Source organism: Trachemys scripta, chromosome 14, assembly GCF_013100865.1.
Source record: "Trachemys scripta elegans isolate TJP31775 chromosome 14, CAS_Tse_1.0, whole genome shotgun sequence".
NCBI lineage: Eukaryota > Metazoa > Chordata > Testudines > Emydidae > Trachemys > Trachemys scripta.
Window position 1 is genome coordinate 15,699,182 of NC_048311.1, and position 21,237 is coordinate 15,720,418.

At 42.4% G+C, this 21,237-nt stretch overlaps 1 protein-coding gene across 1 annotated transcript in view; it reads right to left on the reverse strand.

Annotated features, from left to right (window-relative positions):
* Positions 1 to 21,237, reverse strand: part of TBCD (tubulin folding cofactor D) — a gene marked incomplete at its 5' end in the record, with an annotated part of 241,622 nt that overhangs the window by 59,805 nt on the left and 160,580 nt on the right. The window contains 4 exon segments of the mRNA XM_034789910.1: positions 6,900 to 7,040; positions 8,389 to 8,480; positions 14,921 to 15,039; positions 20,336 to 20,417. Of these exon segments, the coding sequence (XP_034645801.1) occupies positions 6,900 to 7,040; positions 8,389 to 8,480; positions 14,921 to 15,039; positions 20,336 to 20,417 (434 nt within the window).

Consider the following 21,237-nt stretch of genomic DNA (forward strand, 5'->3'; position numbering starts at 1 on the left):
TGGTTGGGAGTGTGTAGACCTGTTATTACTAAAAAGCTCCAGGGATGGTCACTATAGTAAAATGAACACCAGCCACAAGGAAAAACTATCAAATGCAGGTTATCAGTCACTGGTAGGCAAGCATAGTTTTCTAACTATGACACAGAAATATCACAACTAAAATATTTACAATCCTTACCATATATAGGACAGCCTTACAAATGTCTACTTGCCCTTTAACGCTTTTTTTGTTTTTGTTTTTTTTATGGTCACAAGTTATTTTCTTTCCCCTCCTTTCCATCATCATAAGGAGCACATACTGTGCCTGCAACGGTAAGCTTTCACAACAGTTTGGAAGGCGAATATAGGAGATAGGAGAGCTGGGCACTCTCACCTCAGAACATGTATTGACAAACACAAGGAAACAAAACTGAACTTCAACAAGAAGGAGATTACTAAGCATTGTGACAGAGCATCTTGTAGAATTATATCTGTCAATTAACAATAAAGCGTACTGACTCCATATTATCATGGCTCTCAAGGAAATAGTCTGTCTAAAATTCTGCTTGTAGTTTAGGCTAGATGACTTATTCTTCACTTCTTGTCCTAAACAGAGGTGTAGTGTTATTGGACACTATTAAATAATTGCTGCAGGTTCATCCCAGAGATGGCTAGATCTCAGCAGCAAATTATATGATCCCTGTACACTGCTTGTATATGGCAGGGGAAGGAGGAAAAGAGAGAGGGTTTGTTCTTGTTTTGAACTGTACAGTGATCTGCTGGGATGAAAAGCACTATCATAATATACAATCTTACAAATAAAATTTGATTGTCATTCTCCATATCTAGATTATGTAGCTGGTTATAGGCTGTGCTACCATTCATGATGGCAATTACATATTTAGCTTAAGGCATCTGCCTTTGGGTTTAAGCTAACATGTTTAAGGTTCTTAAGGATGAATTTGATTTTTATTAAATCACAACAGATTCTTGGCTGCTTGACAAAGTATGGGAGACAGTGTAGTACTGTAGGTTGCGAAGTATGGATGAGCAAAAAGATAGTTTGAAATGTTCAAACTACTTTCCCCTCATTCCTAATCATTGCCAATATAAATTTACATACTTTTGGTATATTTTTTAAAAGCATGCTTAACATGCATTCTACCAGCACTCTGTATACTCCATGTTTTTGCAGCTGTAGAATTTGCAAATGAAACAGCAGATTGGAGCAACGAGCCTCCTTTTTTATTTCAGATTTCTGCACAGAGTTGGATTAGAACTCTCGGTACCTGGGTGGGGCTCAAGTTTAATGGTCACAACATTCCTCCTGGAGCCACTCAGGTCCTGTAATCATCTCTTGCTGCTTTATTTGGGTGCATCTCAGCACAATGTATATAGGGTCTTGCCACCCAAATCCACTAAATGAACAGGGAGATTTAGAGTCAGTTAATTCTGTGTATATGGAATGTATCCATAACTGAATAAACTGAAAATTGCCGACATACAGAGAAATATTCTACTTGGAACTGAATACTGTGGAAGCATCATGAACAGTCCATAACAGGAGTGAGCAACTTACAATATTTCATAACAACCTACTCCAGCTGACCCAGCTCCCTGGCTAGAAGTGCAGGTTAGCCTTACTCAAGACCTTTTAAAGGTGGGGACAATAGAAGGTGATCCCCAAAAGACACTCAGGACCAGAATGACACTAAATTTCAAATCTGAATAACAACAAAGAAACAGAACTCTGTAGACAGCTTGTCAGACCTCTGAGGATAGTGCTTAGCACTTACCTGTCTACAGAATTCGGTTGTTTTAGTTATATTTAGGTAGACAGTAGTAGTGCCTTGATGCAATAGCTGAAGAGATGGATTAAGAACTGACATGTATACCTGAAATCCAGCAGACAATTACATTAGCAATCCTGATTTAGGTATGCATAATTTGAGAGTATAATAAAGAATCCATATAAGCCAAAATAATTTTTTGTGTATTAGAAAGACCCACAGTGAAAATACAACTCGCTGCGTACAGCATTAACCTTATTAAAAAATACCTCCAATTCAATATAAGACAGGAGACACTTCCATAAATGTATCATACTATTTCAGACATGTATAAAACTTTACGAACACCACAAATAAATCTATTAATAAAAACTTTGTTACTTAAACAGAAAGGAAGTAAGCTTTTATGGCAGAAAAGCAACAGAAGTTTTCTCCCCTCTTTTAAATTGCAGCTAGCAAAGGTTTACACAATACTGAACAACATGAGTACTGAGTTCAGAAATTGGCTGGCATTGCTGGGCTAAAGGTCAGCAGAAGCCAACCACATCACAGACATCAGTCTTCAAGAACTCAATCATCAGTGTTGTTGCATAAATCCAAGGACCAGTCTTGGGGGAGCCACTCGCCCACTCAGTCAGAAGTAAGGCTTTCAAACAACCTTTGAAGTACCTTTTTGTTTTTCAGAAGGTATATAAAATGCAAAAATGCAAAAGAAAAAAAGTATTTCAGAACTATTATGTCCTGTTTTATAGCTGACCCACATTTTTAAAAAAAGGAATAGGTTGAATTGCAGCATTTTGTGTTATTTTAGCTCAAGTTGTTCGTGGGGTAGTGGCTCTGTATTTGAAAGAAAGCATAGTAAAAATCTTAAATGAATCAAATTGTACCATAGAATCTCTATGGATAGAAATTCCATGCATGAATAATAAAAGTTTAGCAGAGGAATATACTATCGATCACCTGACCAAGTCAGTGACTTGATTGTGAAATGCTCAGGGAGATTAGAAAGGCTACAAAAACAGAAAAACCAATAACAAGGGGGGATTTCAGCTATCCCCAGATTGACTGGGAACATGTCACCTCAGGACGGGATGCAGTGATAAAATGCCTAGACACCATAAATGACTGCTTCTTGGAGCACCTAGTCCTGGAACCCACAAGAGAAGAGACAATTCTTGATTTAGTCCTATATAGTGTACCGGATCTGATCCAAGAGACGAGTATAGCTGAACCTCTCAGTAATAGTGACCACAATGTAATTCAAGTTAACATTCTTGTGCGGGGATGGGGAAATACCAAAGAAACCCACTACAGTAGCACTTAACTTCAAAAAGGGAAACTACACAAAAGTGAGGAAACTAGTTAAACAGAAATTAAAAGGAACAGTCACAAAAGTGAAATGCCTACAAAGCTGCACAGAAACAATTTATAAACACCATAGTAGATGCTCAAAATAAATGTATACTCCAAATAAAAAATTACAGTAAGAGGACCAATAAAATGCCACTATGGCTAAACAATAGAGTAAAAGAGGCAGTTACAGGCAAAAAAGCACCCTTTAAAAATTGGAAGTCAAATCCTACAGAGGAAAATAGAAAGATGCATAAACTCTGGCAAATCAAGTGTAATTAGTAAGTATAATTAGGCAGGACAAAAAAAGAATTTGAAGAGCAACTAGCAAAAGGCAAAAACTAAGAGCAAAATTTATTTTAAGTACATCAGAAGCAGGAAGCCTGCCGAACTACCAGTGGGGCCGCTGGGCGACTGTGGTGCTAAAGGAGCACTCAAGGAAGACAAGGCCATTGTGGAGAAGCTAAATGAATTCTTTGCATTGGTCTTCACTGTAGAGGATGTGAGGGAGATTCCCACACTTGGCCATTCTTTTTAGGTGACAAATCTGAGGAACTGTCCCAGATTGAGGTTTTGACAGCAAAGGATTTGGAACAAATTGATAAATTTAACAGTAACAAGTCACCAGGACCAAATATTATTCACCCAAGGTCTCTGAAGGCACTCAAATATGAAATTGAAGAACTATGGTAGCTAACCTATCACTTAAATCAGCCTCTGTACCAGATGACTGGAGGATAGCTAAATAATGCCAAAATTTTAAAAAGACTCCAGCAGTGATCTTAGCAGTTACTGACCATTAAGCCTAACTTCAGTACCAGGTAAATTGGCTGAAACTATGGGTATGTCTACACTACCCCCGGATCGGCGGGCAGCGATCGATCCAATGGGGGTCGATTTATCACATCTAGTCTAGACATGATAAATTGATCCCCGAGTGCTCTCCCGTCAACTCCTGTACTCCACCGCCGTGAGAGGTGCAGGCGGAGTCAATGGGGGAGGGGCAACAGTCGACTCACCGCGGTGAAGACACCACGGTAAGTCGATCTAAGTACAGCTATTTACGTAGCTAAAGTTGCATAACTTAGATTGACACCCCCCCCCCCCCAGTGTAGACCAGGCCTAAAATAAAGTATAGAATTATCCCGACACATAAATGAACACAATTTGTTAGAGAAGAATCAACATTGCTTTTGTAAAGAGAACTCATGCTTCACCAATCTATTAGAATTCTTTGAGGGGATCAACAAACATGTGGACAAGGGTGATCCAGTGGATATAGTGCATTTGAACTTTCAGGAAGCCTTGGACAATGTCCTTCACCAAAGGCTCGTAAGCAAACTAAGCAGTCATGGGATAAGAGGGAAGGTCCTCTCATGGATCAGTAACTACTTAAAAGACAGGAAACAAAGGGTAGGAATAAGTGGTCAATTTTCAGAATGATCTGTACTATTCAACATATTCATAAATGAACTGGGGAAAAAAAAGAGGTAAACAGGAAATGGCAAACTTTGCAGGTGATACACATTACTCAAGATAGTTAAGTACAAAGCTGGGTGACAGGGCAACAAAATGGCAGATGAAATTCAATGTTGATAAATACAAAGTAATGCACATTGGAAAACATAATTCCAACTATACATACAAAATGAGGGGTCTAAATTATCTGTTTCCATTCAACAAAGATCTTGGAGTCATTGTGGATAGTCCTCTGAAAACATCCACTCAATGTGCAGTGACAGTCAACAGAATGTTAGGAATGATTAGAAAAAGGATAGATAAGAAGACAGAAAATACCATATTGCCACTATATAAATCCATAGTATGCCCCCACTTTGAATACTGCATGCAATTCTGGTCACCCCATCAAAAAGATATACGGGTTGGAAAAGGAACAGAGAAGGGCAACAAAAATGATTAGGGTATGGAACAGCTTCCATATAGGAGAGATTAAAAAAACTGGGACTGTTCAGCTTGGAAAAGAGGTAACTAAGGGAGGATTTGATAGAGGTCAATAAAATCATGAATGATGTGGAAAAAGTGAATAGGGAAGTGTCATTTACCCCTTCCCATAAGAAAGGCTAAGATTTAGTCATGGGTATTTTTAGTACAAGTCATGGACAGATCACAGACAATAAACAAAAATTCACTGCCCATGACCCGTCCATGACTTGTACTATAAATACCCCTGACTAAATCTTAGCTGCTCGTAGGGTGCCGTTGCGGGGCCCCCGGCACGCCCCTGCTCTGGCGGTGGGAGTTAAGTGCCTCTGGGCGCAGCTGGGGCCACTGCTCTGGCCGCCTCTGGGGCAGTCCCAGGACCACCGCTGCTGCGATGGTCCCTGGGCCCGCCCCAGCAGCGGCCGGAGCGGCAGGCCCCTGGGCCCGCCACTGCAGCTGCAGAAGTCACGGAGGTCATGGAAAGTCATGGAATCTGTGACTTCCACAACCTCCATGACAGACTCGTAGCCTTACTCATGAGGAACATGCACACTTACAGTGGAATCCATCCTGACATACATTCAAAGAAACTAAGCTAAAGGGACATGTCCGCCTGCAAGCAGAAGCGGTCATGTAAATTTGCACTGGTTGATACTATTTTTTCCCCAATTCAGAGGACAGCTGTTTAATTCCTGAAGAATTATTATTATTTTGGGTCATGCACACTTAGGCCTAGCAAGATGACTTGATTGTTTCTTTATTGGGTATCTATCCCTTAAGGTTCACATTTTACATGTTTTTTCCCCCAGTACTTCTTTCTGGATTTCACAATATGAAGGAGAACAACATGCAGCCCCTACCCTTTTTTATTGCCCATTGCACTCAAGGATCTCCAGCCATTGAGTGATCTCATATCCCAAATTCTATGTACTTTAGTGTCTAAGTTCAAGTTCAATTAAGGAGCAAGCTTCTTACAATATCTTTAGCTTTTGTCAATTTAAAAAACAGACTTTCTGTCCCATCTCACTGAGGGAATAGCACATAATCTTCTCTTTTCTCTAATGTAAATATATGTATTGAATAATTTCTCACCATGTTGTTACTCTGGTAACATGTTACTCATGTTGTACATATTACGATTTGAAGACTAAAGCACACAATCAACACAAAACTTTGATTATTTTTAGACGCAAAAGCTGAAGCCATTGAAACCCTAAAGTCAGTGTAGCCAAAGACTACTATGCCTTTAAGAAATATACTATTTAATTTTTTTTAAATGGGTGTTTTAAACTCAATAATGAAATAGGAGCACCTAACAAATTATACAATGGTGCCATCTGCTGGTCAGTCGGCCACATATGAAACTGTGATAGGAAGAGTTCCTATTCAGCTCTTCTTTTAGTCAGAGGCATGACTAAGAGCATACATGATATTTTAAAGTAACTATAAGCAGAAAGTGAACAGTGGATAGATGTCATGACTTTAATTGTTCCTGCATCTGATAACACCCTCACAAGTGACTCTCATTTACCTTGATGCTTTATTTCATCACCTGGAAACAGAGGATGGTATAAGCCAGAGAAGGGCCCAGTGTGGGGTTAGTTTTTTTCTGAGGCAAAGGAGAAATAATTACTAACCTAATTTTCTACACAATATTTATTTCTAGCCTTACTTGAATCTCCATGTGTCTGGCTATCCAATTTTTCCCTTTGTAGCCTTTGGAAAACCACTGAGTCTCAATGGCTCCTAATTACAGACTTAAAGTAGACCACATCAGTTGGAACAAGTACCAATAGAAAGAAATTTCATTTCTTTGTCTCAGAATATGTGATGCCTTACCATGCTCCAACATCTCCTCGGCTGTCTGTGGTATAGTCACTCATACCATTAAGTAACATTGTATAGATCTGAACAACATTATCTTTGCAGACAAATTCATCCTGTGGTCCGTTTCTCTTCACACCAACTGTCTGACAAACTCTGTAACAGAGAAATACAGAAGAAATTCTAAAGAAAAAGGACAAAATCATGCCAAGTTTTGTTTTGTTTACACTTCAGTATTTTGGGCATACAAACTTCCTTGCCATACAAATTCAGAAAATGTCTAAAAATACCCATCACAGAAGGACAAAGACATGATCCCCTGTGTGCGGCTGTTGCATTCTGATTTTATCATTTCTGATTCAACACTGAAATAGTTACATAAACAATATATTTGGAGGACTTAAAGTGACATGGTATCAAGGCTTGTAGGTGTAAACAAACTAAGGGCTTGTCCACACATACAGTGCTGCAGTGGTGCAACTGGGCTGATGTAGTGCTTTAATGAAGATGCTACTACACCGATGGGAAAGCTTCTCCAGTTGGCATACTTAATCCACCTCTGCAAGAGGCTGTAGCTATGTTGATAGGAGAAGCTCTCCCGCCGACAAAGTGCTGTGTATGCTGGGGGTTAGGCTGGTATAACTGCAGCTCTCAGGGGTGTGGATTTTTCACACCCCTGAGTGACACAGTTATACCAATGTAAGTTTGTAGTGCAGACCTGGCCTAAGAGATTGGTTTTTATTTGTAGGATAAATGCAAAAAGAAGCAGGATTATTTTACATCTCATCATCCTGACTATTTACTATAACGGATCAAACAGGTAGAGCAGAGGACCAATGTGATGTCTGTACATATGATCACAAAAGAAATCCAGGGCCATGTATTTGAGATTAATAGCTAACTTTGTTTTGATATGCACTGCACACCTAATTTACACTGAGGAAAGATGTAATAGAGTTATCTGAATTACACCAACAGGTTAAGAACATATATTATATGTGGATGATACTTTAAAAACTGGTAACATTTTGGACTCATCAACCTTGAAAATATCACTTGAAAGAAAGAAAATGCAGGATATTTGTATTATTTGGGGCTTCATATATTATTGAAAGTGAAATGAAGAAACTTAAATTAATTCTGGTTTCTAGTAGCCCAGGTTCGTACCACTGAGCTCACTAACTTCCAGTTCATGAGAAGGGAGAGCTTCCCCACACACAATAGACATGCATTTGGCTGATTAAGAAACAATGCTGACAACCTCCAGAAGTAGTTCCACGCAGTGCTCCTCAGTCTGAAGAATAGGATGACATGTGGCATCAAGGATGGATTTAAGTGAGAAAAATAGTGGGGATCCATATGACCCCATCAAGAATGTATAATCACCCCTCTGGGAGTGAATGTAACCCAACATCGCCAGGTTAGAATAGAAAATTACATGAACACTGAAAATCTTACATACAGTGATTTAAAGTCAGATAAAAATAAAGCCAACAAAACATACTTTGCAGTTGCTTTCAGGCCATCTCTTCTTGATTCTGCAAAGCTCACATCTTTGCGGGAAATGCAGATAACTTTTTTCAAACCTTCTAAAACCTGAAAAAAGACAAACACATACTTACAGTATGTTCATGATGGACACTAGATTTAAAAACACTGGAGAATGAAGTTAACCATATAACAAGTGCTGCATAAGCAGTAGGCAGCGCAAGCTTCTACACGCTGCCCCCTCCCTCATGGACAGACAACTTCTTTGGGCAAAGGGTAAAGCGTTTCATTTCCATTTTTTTAAAATTTCCAGAAATTTATCAGTGTTTATTACAAAAATGAACATTTGCATGAAAATCAGTGCTACAGTTTTCCAGGTAAATACTGGAGTTAATATTGTGGGATGGTAGGACGAGGGAGGAAAAAACAACAAGTAGAGAAAAGTAAGGGTTGTGAAACCATTATATCTAATCCCCATTACAAAACAAAGTGTCATTAAAATCATTTACTGTTGGTGACAAAAAAAATATTACTTGAACAGAACCCTTATCTCCAAGTCATCATCTAGTCTGTCACAGAGTTGGGATGCAGGAGTGGGCGCCAGGAGAGAGCAGGGGAAAATGGGCAGAGGGTAGAAGAAAAGCAGGAGTTTGGGACCCATGGCAGAGAAGGGAACGAATGAACAAGAAGTAATCCTGCCACTGACACCCAACATTGCTCCCGCAGATCCCAGTCACACTGACACACAGGCCCACCAGCAAATGGGCGAACATCACTGCTCCTCAGCTCCATTCCCCTGAGTTGCAGGGGGATTGAGATGCCAAGTTCCCAGCCCAGGGGCAGAAGAACCAGGGTTAGGAGGGAGCACTGTCTGGAAGGGGAAGTTGACGAGGCTCTGTGCCCCGGGGCTCCTCTCTGGGTGGTGACACGTCCCCAGGGCTGAGCTGAAGGTGAAGCTACTCACAGGGTCTATTCACAGAGAACAGTACTGATGGAGTGCAGCAGATTGGGAGGGAAAGGGTGCAACGGGATGGGGATGGGGTGTGCTCAGCATTCACTGGGACCTATGGGTGGGGGTAAGGGATGCCCGGTACTCACCATGATGTAGTAATTGAAGAAGCCTTCCACTTCCTGAAGGCCTGTCACTGCAGCAGTCAGATATAGTCTTGGCTGCCAGGACCCAGCTCCCTGCCCATCTTCCCCCCCGCCACTGCAGAACAGCAGCCATCAACCAGTAGCTACCCTACTCTGCACAGGTGTACTGTGCCATTCAGAGGGGACCCTGCAAGTGCTTGCTCATGTCCATTCCATATTAGGTGACTCCAAAGCAGTACCCCTGGAGATGGGTAGTTGTTCACAGACGTGTAGATTGCAACACAGCTCTGCCAAACCCAGTGTCGTCTCTGGCCTCTGAGTGATGGCATAATGAGTGGTAAAACGTGTGAACAGAGGATCACGTTGCGGCTCTACAGATATCCTGGATAGGGATGTGTGCCAGGAAGGCCGCCAAAGACGGCTGCGCTCTCAACTGGGCTCTGACCATCGACAGCGGCGGAACCCCCACCAGGTCGTAACAGATCCTTATGCACAAGGTAATCCAATCCAGGTCTGGGCAGTCGTGCAGGGGCCAGGGAGGGGCCGCTGACAAGCTCATGAGCGTGCCGAACCAATATTGGCGAGGCCATGCCAGGGCGATCACGACAACCTGCACTTTGTCTCTCTTGATCTTTGCCAGGACCCTGCCGATGAGTAGAATCGGAGGAAACACGTACATCAGGGTCCTTGACCACGACAGGAGGAAGGCATCAGAGAGGGAGCCCTTGCTGAGACCTTGCTGAGACCAAAATCAGTGGCATTTCCTGTTCTGTCTGGTAGCAAACAGGTCCACTTGGGGAGGTCCCCACCTTTGGAAGATCCTGCAGGCTACCCCTGGATAGAGCGATTACTAGTGGTGAGAGGAGAAGTTCCTGCTGAGCTGGTTTACCAGCATATTCTTGACACCGGGAAGCTGACAAGCTTCCAGGTAGATTTCGTGGCTGATGCAGGAGTCCTATAGACGAAGTGTCTCTTGACAGAGTCGTCGAGCGCGCTCCCCCTTGCCTGTTGACGTAGAACATTGAGGCTGTGTTGTCCGTCAGTACTTGTACCACCTTGCCCGACAGATGGGGCAGGAAGACTCTGCACGCCAGCCGGACTGCTCGGAGCTTTTTGACGTTTATGTGCAACTTCGCCTCCTCCGGGACCACATCCCCTGTGTCAGGAGGTCACTGAGATGCGCACCCCAGCTGAGGTCCGAGGTGTCCGACACCAACTCGAACAAATGAGGGGGGTTGTCGAACAGAACCACCTCCAGAATTGTCCTGCAGTCGGTCCACCATTGCAATTAGGCAAGTATCGCCTGGGGAATGGTAACGACCTTTTCCAGGGGGTCTCTGGACTGGGAATAGACCATCCCCAGCCATTGTTGCAGGGGCCACATTCAGAGCCTGGCATGGCAAACTACGTAAGTGCATGCTGCCATGTGACCCTGGAGGTGCAGACAGACCCTAGCTGTAGTCAGAGGAAACATGGAGACTTCCATGATGAGGTTCATCAACATGGAACCTTTCCAGCTACAGGAACGCCCTGGCATAGGTCGAGTCGAAGACTGCTCCAACGAACTCTATCCTCTGCACCAGCACTAACGTCGACTTTTTGTCATTTATCAGTAGGCCCAGAGAGCGGCACGTGGCCTGAAGCACCATGACATCCCTTTGGATTTGAGACCTGGAATGCCCTTGATGAGCCAGTCATTGACGTACGGTTAAATCTGAATACCCTGGCGCCTGAGGTAAGCCTCCACCACCAACATGCACTTGGTAAACACTCTCAGTGCTGTCACCAGGCCGAACGGGAGGACCATAAACTGGTAGTTGTGGGACCCCACCGTAAACCAGAGGAAGCGTCTGTGTCCTCGAAAGATCGCTATGTGGAAGAATGCATCCTTCAAGTCGAGGGCGGCATACCAGTCTCCCGGATCCAGAGAAGGGATAATAGAAGCCATGCGGAACTTTAACTTCTTTAGGTACTTGTTGAGGTCTATGGTCCAGGATGGGCCATAGACCGCCCTTACCCTTCAGGATTAAAAAGTATCGGGAATATAACCCCTTGTTCCTGTACTCAAGAGGAACTTCTTCCACCACAACCAGCTGTAGTAACCCCTTTACCTCCTGCACTAGGAGACTCTTGTGAGAGGGGTCCCTGAAGAGGGTATGGGAAGGCGGATGGGAATGGGGGGGTAGAAAGGAACTGGAGGGTATAACCCCATTCCACCGTGTTGAGGACCCAGCAGTCCGAGGTTATAGCCATCCAGGCAGGGAGGAAGAGGGAAAGGTGGTTGGAGAACACAGGGAAGGATGGATCCAGGGAATAGTCTGGTAGGTTGCCCTCGGTCGCACCCTCAAAATGATTGTTTGGCCCCTGCTTATTACGGGTCGAGCCCAACTGGGCAGAGGGTGGTGGCGCGTGGCTCGGGCAGTGCTTATAACCCTTGGCTCATTTATGAGGCTGGTCCTGCCAATGCTGACTCCCCTGGCCCTGCGGCTGCTGCGGTTTGAACCACTTACGCACAGGGACTGGGAGGTAGAGACCCAAGGTTTTTAGGATGCTGCAGGAGTACTTGAGGCCATGCAATTTGCTGTCTGTTTGCTCCACAAATAGGGCCCGGCCGTCGAAGGGCAGGTCCTGCATTGACTGCTGAGCCTCGGTGGACAACCCCAAGAGGAGCAGCCAAGAGGCTCACCGCATGGAGATAGTGGAAACCATCGTGCAGGCAGCAGCATCCACAGCATTTGATGCTGCCTGGAGGGCCGCCTTGGCCGCACTCATGCCCTCATTGAAGATCGCTCGGAACTCCTTCTTGGAAGCCTCAGGGAGAGACCCTTCAAACTTGGCAATGGCTTGCCACATATTGATGTCATATCAGCCAAAGCGGGCATGGTGGTTGGCCAGCTGAAGGCTAGAAGATGAATCAACCTTACATCCAAAAAGATCCAGCCTCTTCAAGTCTTTATTTTTGGGGGTGGCCCCGGGTTGTCCCTACCTCTCCTTGTGGTTAACCACCTTGACCATAAGGGAATTGGGGGCTGGGTGGGAGTATAAGTACTCATGGCCTTTGATTGACACAAAGTACTTGCATTCAGCCCTTTTAGAGATAGGGGCCAGGGAAGAGGGGGTCTGCCACAGGGCTTTAGTGATTTTGGAAACCCCTTCATGAAGGGGTCGAGCCACTCTGGCAGGAGCCGAGGAGCAGAGGACATCAAACAGAGAGTCCGAGGGCTCTTCCAATTCCTCTGCCTTAAGCCCCAGGTTAGAAGTGACCCTCTTCAACAGTTCCTGGTGCGCCCTGTCATCATCCTGAGGAACTGGGTGAGGGGGGCCCCATGATAGCCTCTCCTGGCAACAACGAAGACAGTGCGGGAACCTCCACGTCCATTGGTGGTCCAGCAGCTTGCTCCCATGGGTCCTCCTGGGCCTGAAGGGTCTTACCCCGCAAAGTTTCCAGCAGCGGAGGGGGACAGGATACCGAGGACGCTGGCCTCTCCGAGGCTCTCGACATCGATTGGGCAGCCTAGGAAGGCTGGGTGAACCCCCAAGGGTTCCATGGGTACCATAGCGCTGGCCACTGTGCTTGGTGCCATGGGACAGGTTTCAGTGCTGATGATGTAGTCAGCACCGTCGGTACTGGGGCTTGTCCCACAGTCAGGGAAGCTCACTCCAAGCCAGAACTACCAGCAGACCGATCGGTCCCGGGCAACCAGGATAGGGCTGAGCAGTGGCTCTTGTCTGACTAGTGCCGGTTGCTGCATCCCGAAGCTGACCTGTCTGAGCGAGACTGTCTTGGTCGGGCTCTCGGGGACTGACAGCGTTCGGCAGATCTGCTTCAGATACCTGGCAATCAGTGGTTTCTGGTGCCCGATCGGTACCGGGCCCTTGAAGATGGTCGGGGCCAGTCCTGGAGTTCTTGCCGGGTCACACGTGCCTCAGATGGTCTTCGCCAATCTACCAGCGAGGTACGCCTCAAGTCCCTCCATCAGTGCCCCCAGTGTGGGGACCGAAGAGGGCTCAGCTGAGCCCGCCTCTTCCGTCAGAGATGTGACGGCTGCAGATGGGCAAACGCTGGCAGGATGTCCCTCTCAATGGGGAACAGTACCGCTGAGGCGGGGACACACACATAGGTCCCAATGTGGGTTTTCCCTGAGACCGAAGTACCACAGGAGCTGGTGAGGGTGGCACCAGGAGTGTCAGGATCTCCTGGGCTACTTGAAGGGCTTTGGGCATTGATGGCACCTGAAGCTGGCTGGGACCTGCATCGCTATCTGGAGTCACAGACAAGGTATAGGATAGGCCGCACCGCTCGACTTGAACTGGGGCCCGACTTCCCGAGGGGCATATTGAACTGCCAGACACAGGTGTTGGCTTGCCCCCTGCCCTCTCCTTTCCCTTGAAGGAGGCAGGAGAGCTTCCCCTCACAGTCTTTTTCAGCTTCTTCCCCAGAGTCATGGATGGAGATCAGTGTCGGCTCATGGCCAGCACCGGGGGAGCAGTGCGCACTGAGGCGACAATGCTCGGTGTGGAGTCGGACCGCTGCTCCGGTGCCGGAGTAAGTGCTGATTCCATTAGGAGCACTCTTAGTCGGCTATTGCGCTCCTTCTTCGTCCTAGATTTGAAGGACTTGCAGATATGGCACTTGTCACTTATGTGCCCTTTGCCTAAACACCTGAGGCAGCTGGTATGTGGATTGCTGACGGGCATAGGCCGTTTGCAGCGATCACAGGGCTTAAAGCCTGGGGACCGGGGCATGCCCAGACCCCCAGCGGGGTGCCGTTTGGGACTAATGGAGAGTTTGAGAACTACTACTAAGAGTAACTAAGAAAACTACTAACTACGTATAACTATTTTACAGGATTTCAAAGTTCGCAAGAACAGAAAAGGAATCAATGCTAGCCAAAGCATCAGACATTCCAGCACCGTCACTGGCGATAAGAAGGAACTGAAGGTGGGTGGAGCCGGCGGCACCCCTTATACCAGAGCTGGTCCCCTACAGATATTGCTGAGGGAAAAACTTCCAGCACCGGTGCATGTGGCGAGCACACATACCTAATATGGAATGGACATATCGAAGAAGAACAATGGGTTGTTTTGTTTTGTTTTAAAGCTAGGAATTTTTCAGGGACAATTGTTAAAAAAATGAAAACAAAGGGCTTTAGCAAAAAGATAGCTCATTCTCCATGCCCAGTCAGTCTTTGGCTTCTATACTAAGAGTGTGGAGAAAGGCCTCAATTTTAATTATCTGAATATATGTTAAGCCAAAGTCATTAAGATTGACTGGGTTACTGTATTATAAACTAACCCCTTCACATCAACACCCATGGCAATGATCCTCTATTATTTATTTGATTAAGCATTCAAACATCACTCAAACTATTTCCTGAATCAGATAAAACTTGTACCCCCCACTTTTTTTTTTTTTTTTTTTTTTTTGTGGTAAGGACCACACTTTCTCTCACCTGCTGGAGCTTGCCTTTTAACAGAAATCTTGGAAGGGCCCCCAGGGCTAGCGAAAACCCACAACGAATCATTTCCTCTGTGTTCTGAAGTTCTGAAATATATTGCTGCAACAGTTCACCTAGAAAAATATAATTGCAAAGTGTAACCCAGCTACTGCATCATTACATTAGCTAGGCCAGTGGTCTCCAAAGTGGGGTGCACGCACCCCGGGGGTGCGCAAGAGGATCCTTGGGGGTGCACGGCAGGAGGAACACTTTTTTTTTTTTTTTTGCTTTAGCAGTTCGGGCAGGAGTCGAGCAGCTTATTTATTTATTTGCTTCGGCGCGGCAGGGTGCGTGTGCTCAAAATTTTTTTAATGATAGGGGTGCGCGATCAAAAAATTTTGGAGACCACTGAGCTAGGCTACCAATAGAAGAACAGGGAGGCTCGATGAAGATTCTCTTCAATTCAATAACCCTAAAATGGAAGATAGTCTGTTCTGTCAGAAAAAGTATTGATTTAACAAAAATTTTAAGAGTCGTCAGTTATAGTTCTCTGAATACTATTCATGTAACAAAGTCAGTTTAGACTGATTTTTAACCCTGCTCTTTCCAAAGAGTGACACAGGTTAAGTTTATGTAATATTAACGTTTCTGCGTGTTTTGGTTTTTTTATCCAAAACCAAGGGCTTAAACAGAACTTATAATAAAGCAGGACACTCAATGCAGGCACGGAGGGACACATTCTCTTATACCCAACACAGCTTCAGTTCCACAGATTCCAAGACCAGAAGGGACCACTGTGATCATCCAGTCTGACTTCCTGAACAACATAGGCCAGAGGACTTCCCTAAAATAATTCCTAGAACATATCTTTTAGAAAAACATCTAATCTTGATTTACCAATTGCCAGTGATGGAGAATCCACCACAACCCTTGGTAAATTGTTCCAATGGTTGATTACTCTTACTTTTAAAAAATTATGTCTAATTTCCAGTTTGAATTTATCTAGCTTCAACTTCCAGCTGCTGGATTGTATTATACCTTTCTCTGATAGACTGAAGAGCCCGTTATCAAATATTTGTTTCCCATGTAGGTACTTATAAACTGTAATCAGGTCACCCCTTAATCTTTTCTTTGTTAAGCTAAACAGATCGAGCTTCTTGAGCCTATCATTATAAGGCAAGTTTTCTAACCCTTTATTCATTTTCATGTCTCTTCTTTGAATCCTCTCCATGATTCTGTCACTGCTGCTCTGATCATGGTAACTGTCTAGCCACAATTTGTGCTCGAGATTTTTAAAAATCCATAGGGCTTCCTTGAGGCACAGAGTACATTCAAGATAGAAATCCTCATCCTCCAGAACTCCGGATCTCTATACTGCAGTCTGAAGAGGCAGGGAGAGCAGCCTTAATGATAATAGAGGAATGAGAAGATGCACCCACAAACTGAGAAGAGGAACTGGCTAGATTCTAGGAAAGGGAGGGAAAAAACTGACCTGGAGAAAAACAGGATCCAACTAGAGGGGGAAGTAACATGCAGATCAAAATGAGGATAGACTAAAAAAAGAGAACAAAGAAAATGGAGATAGGGAAGAGAGGTATGTGGAACCTTCCATCTCTGTGTTTTTATTGCATGTTGTCCATGCATAAAGAATAAAATGTACTGCACACAGCCTATTGCCACAATAAACTGTATGTGTAGGCAATGTATTTCTTACTGTAGACATCGTGGACCAAATGAGATGTTCTTGACTGACCAGATTTCAGCTACTGTACCAAACTTTTTCTTAAATGAAGAGCAAAATATATGATCAAGTAAAACCTGTGTAACCTTTAACTATGCACAACTAAAATACTTCTGATTAAGAGTTGCAATTTACATAATCTCTCTAAAAAAAAAAGTTAGGTCTCAAAAATAAGTAGCTTTACTAGATATGTACTTTTTTTTTTTTTTTTTTTTTAAGTGTTTGCAAGGGACATAGAAATCAGAATGGCTATGAAGATCAAAACAGTGAAGTTGCTACCCGTCATCTAAGGGTTAAATGATTAGGCAATATTTGCTAGAGGAAGAAAGATAGTTTGCCATAAGAATGCATTTAATCACAACTCATGACTCCATTCTGTTTTTGTTTTTTTTTTTTTTTTAAATCCCCATACAGTCAGCAGGTCTTAACTATTGTATCTCATCAGGAAACAGGAAACTAGCTACCTATTCAAGAGCTAATACATTTTCATATAGACATATTTATTATTTTAAAACCTTCCTAACCACAGGCCCATAATAGAGAGCCCTGAGGCCATATGCAGATACCATGCTTGCGTAGGCACTCAGTGACATCTCCTCAGACAATGGGGTTGCAGTAGCATTGCTATGATTGATGTTCATTTCAAACTGACAGTCTTAGCCGAATGATAGAAAATTCAGAAGTGACAGAAAGCAAACCAGTAGCTATTTACTGATAACTGCTAAGCAGTAATAATTACTCTACCTCCAGCAATGTGACATTACATGCCCCCTATGGATGTGTGCTTAGTAAAATAGCACAGCCCATGAAGTTTCTACAATTTTCATTAAACAGTACCTGCAGCTACTGAGAGGAGATCAGAAGAGAAAAATCTCAAAAGTGAGCTGCAGGCATACAAGAGAAACAGAGTGAAAATAAAAACACAGAAGAAAGAAAAGATATAGCAGATGAGAAGTGAGAGTGCAGAGAAAAGAAAGTAGAAAATAAAGAGAAATGAAAGAAGTGATGTGATAGCAACATTACAGGCTAGTTGGGACTTTCTTGCTGTGAAAAAATTCAGATTCTGATCCACTAAAGTTTATGGTATTATTTAGCTACCACGCAGTCACGTAACACTGGCGCAATATATCAAAAACCCATTTGCTTAACCCCTCCACTGCTACTTGGATTTAAGAATATCTATTATCATGGTACCTAATAGGAATATCTATTATCATGGTACCTATGCTGCTCAGTGGATACACTGTATGATATAGTCTCTGCCCACATAACTTTTTCAGGAATTCTGGGGAAGTTCCTAAAAATAGATAGATTACAGATACATAGCATGTACATGTTATGGGTAGTACAGAGAAAACGATAATTTCCACAGAAATATACAAAGCTAGGCATACTGACATTTATTTTTAAAAATTGTTTACATTCTTGGAGCAATTTTTATCACCATGTGTATGGATGCCCAGAAAACCTTGGTAGATGACATGTATTACGATGCAGCTGCACCAATGTAAGATCTCCAATGTAGCCACTCTATGTCAACAGGAGAGAGCTCTTCTATTGGCATCATTAGACTAGAACGCGTGGCAGTAGCTGTGTCAGAAGGAGAGTTATAGTGATAAAAGTATTAGCGTAGACACAGCCAATGTAGGAACACCTCTTCCCCAAATGACATTACCTACATCTATGGAAGCACTCTTCCGTTGACTAAACACCAATGTAGACGCAGCTATGTCGGCATAAGCTATGTTGGTTGGGGTGTGTTTTTTTCACATCCCTGACCCATGCAACTATGTCAATATAGCTTTTCAGAGTAGACCAGGCCTAAGTCATCTGCTGCCCTCTTACTTTACCATGTCCATTCTCCTTTCTGATTTGGACACCTTCCTATCTTCCTCTTCACACAGTCCCCTACCCTCATCTACCAAGACTTCAACAACAACGTTTATGTCTAGTCTGACCTATTAGTTCTCCTTTTTTTGACCTTCAACATTCAAACTTCCCACTTTCCAAAATGATGAAAACACTCTACATTGTCATCAGTAAACATTACTCCTTCTTTAATCTATCAATTTCTGCCCTCTTTGACTACCACTTCCTCTCCTTCAACATTGCCCAAAAGACCCCTATAAGTAACCGGTCAATTAATAATGAATTGTTTGAGAGGCAACAAAGTATGGTTGACATGCATTTGTTTAACAAAAACAAAAGCCCCAAAGTATATTTAATAACTGTACATTTCTTAAGTGCATCTCTCTTCTCTACCCTTTATATGCTGCTTGTATGTACGCTTAGATTGTATGCTCTTTGGGGAAAGGATTGCATCTTCCTGTAAAGGTGGGCAGTACAGCACATTCTGGGAACTACTGGAATGGAAATAAATAATGAACAATTGTATTACATATGTGATATAGGAATGACAAAGAAAATAAATATGGAGAAATAGTCACATAATTCCTGTGCAAAATGTATGCAATTTAACTATCTTATTTAAATACAGGAATGTAGAAATTGCCATACTAGATAAGACCAGTGATCTATCTAGTCCAACAGCCTGTCTTTGATGATGGTCAACACCAGATGCTTAGGAGGATGGTGCAAGAAACCTAACATTAGGCAACCATGGGATACTTTGCCCCACAATGAATGTCTCACCCAAACCCCTAATAATAAGTGATTGGTTTAAACCCTAAAAGCATGAGGTTTTATATTAAACAAATAAAGCATTAACTATAACAACTCTGGTTAACCTTGTTAAACTTGCAAATCACCATTCCTTCTTTGAATCTTGCTAAGTTTTTGGCCTCAACATCTTGTGGCAATGAGTTCCAAAGACTAATTAAATGTTATGTGAAAAAGTATTTCTTTTTATTAGTTTTGAATTTGCCATCTTTCAATTTCACAGAATGTCCCCTTATTCTTGTGGTCTGCAACATAGAGAACAAAACCTATATGCCTTCTCTGTTCCAGTCATTATTTGGTACACTTATGTTCCCCTGTATTCACCTCCTTTCTAAAATAAAATTTCCACTCTTTTCAATCTCTCTTCATGTGGGAGTTTTTCAGAGCCCTTAATCACTTTCATTGCTCTTCTCTGAGCCTCTTTAAAGTCCTTTGAATCACAAATAGTCACATTCCATCATTTCTTTTTAGAAAGATTATGACCAAAAAAAAAAAAAAAAAAAAAAAAAAAGAGAGATGTAAACTAGTTCTTGGGTATGTATGAATCTCTCCCTGAACTGTAAATTATTGGTATTTCTAAGCACCTTGGTTTGGTTATTAAAGGTAAAATGTTCAAATTACATGGATTTAAATAGAAGAAAGGGTATTTTCAGGAGTGCACACAAATGATGAGCATGTATACTGAGAGCAGCAATTCAAAAAGTAAATACCAAGACATTATAAACAACATTGTCCTATACACATGCAATTTTTTTCTTTCATCCCTCCAAGGCATTTTTCTATATGGAACATAGGGATGGTGTATATTAATTATATAAATATGTACATCCAATTAAGTGTACTTAAAATGGTACAGAACTGGGCTGGGCCTTCAGAATTTGCTAATCCACTGTGGTGCTTTTTAAACAACCTATTTTGCCTCCTATGAATCTCTTCTACCTGTACAACCAACATGAATAATTAAAAGACATTTGTTAATGGAAACAGAGACAATACATATGAATCATTACCCTGAAGAGCTGGATTGGCTTCTCTCTGTTCATTGATGTAATATTCATTACACAATGCAGCAAGTGCAGAGACTGCAGCTTCCTGAAATAAAATTGTAAGCTTTAATACAACTTATATTTGATAAAATATTTCTCTAAATGTCTACTCTAATATAACTGTGTCCAGAGATAGGATAATGGATAAGAAAATAGAACTGAATTTTTATATTAATCCTACTTATAATTATTCTTTATACTATTCCCCATAACAATTATTGAAATCAACTTCTTTTTTATTTTGATTAAACCGCTTGTACATTATTCTGAGAGTATTTTTAAACCAATGTATCCTTACAATTGTCATGTTTTCTTAAGACGACATTATGAATTATATTGATTATATAAATTGCATCCTAATAGATTATACTGATTAAAATCTAAGAAATTATTACTGACTTCTGTGTACCACGTTCTCAGTTCATTTTAGAGTTTTCTTGCTGTACCTAGAAGTGTACGATATGGGAATCTTTTTTCTCTATTCTATAATCTACATTATTTCCAGATTCATATGCAACAACTGTATTTCCTCAAAAAATGTAAAATGAACTCAGAAATAACATCTAAGAAATGCTAAGGGGTATAAAATATTTAAAATCTTGGAACCCAATATAAAGCACAGCTTTTGTCTGAAAGTCCCTCAACATGGTTACATATTTTCAGTTTAGAATGGGGACGGGGAGCAGTACTGTACACACTGACTTCCATACCTTTAGACGACTTATCTCTGTGACAGGTGCAGCAAACAATTCTGACACAGACATTGCTTGAGAAATGAATGGCAACTTTTCTCATAAAATTCACAGTAGAGCTACATTTTTTCAGCCAATAAAATAGTGATGACCAACATAATAATACAGTTGACA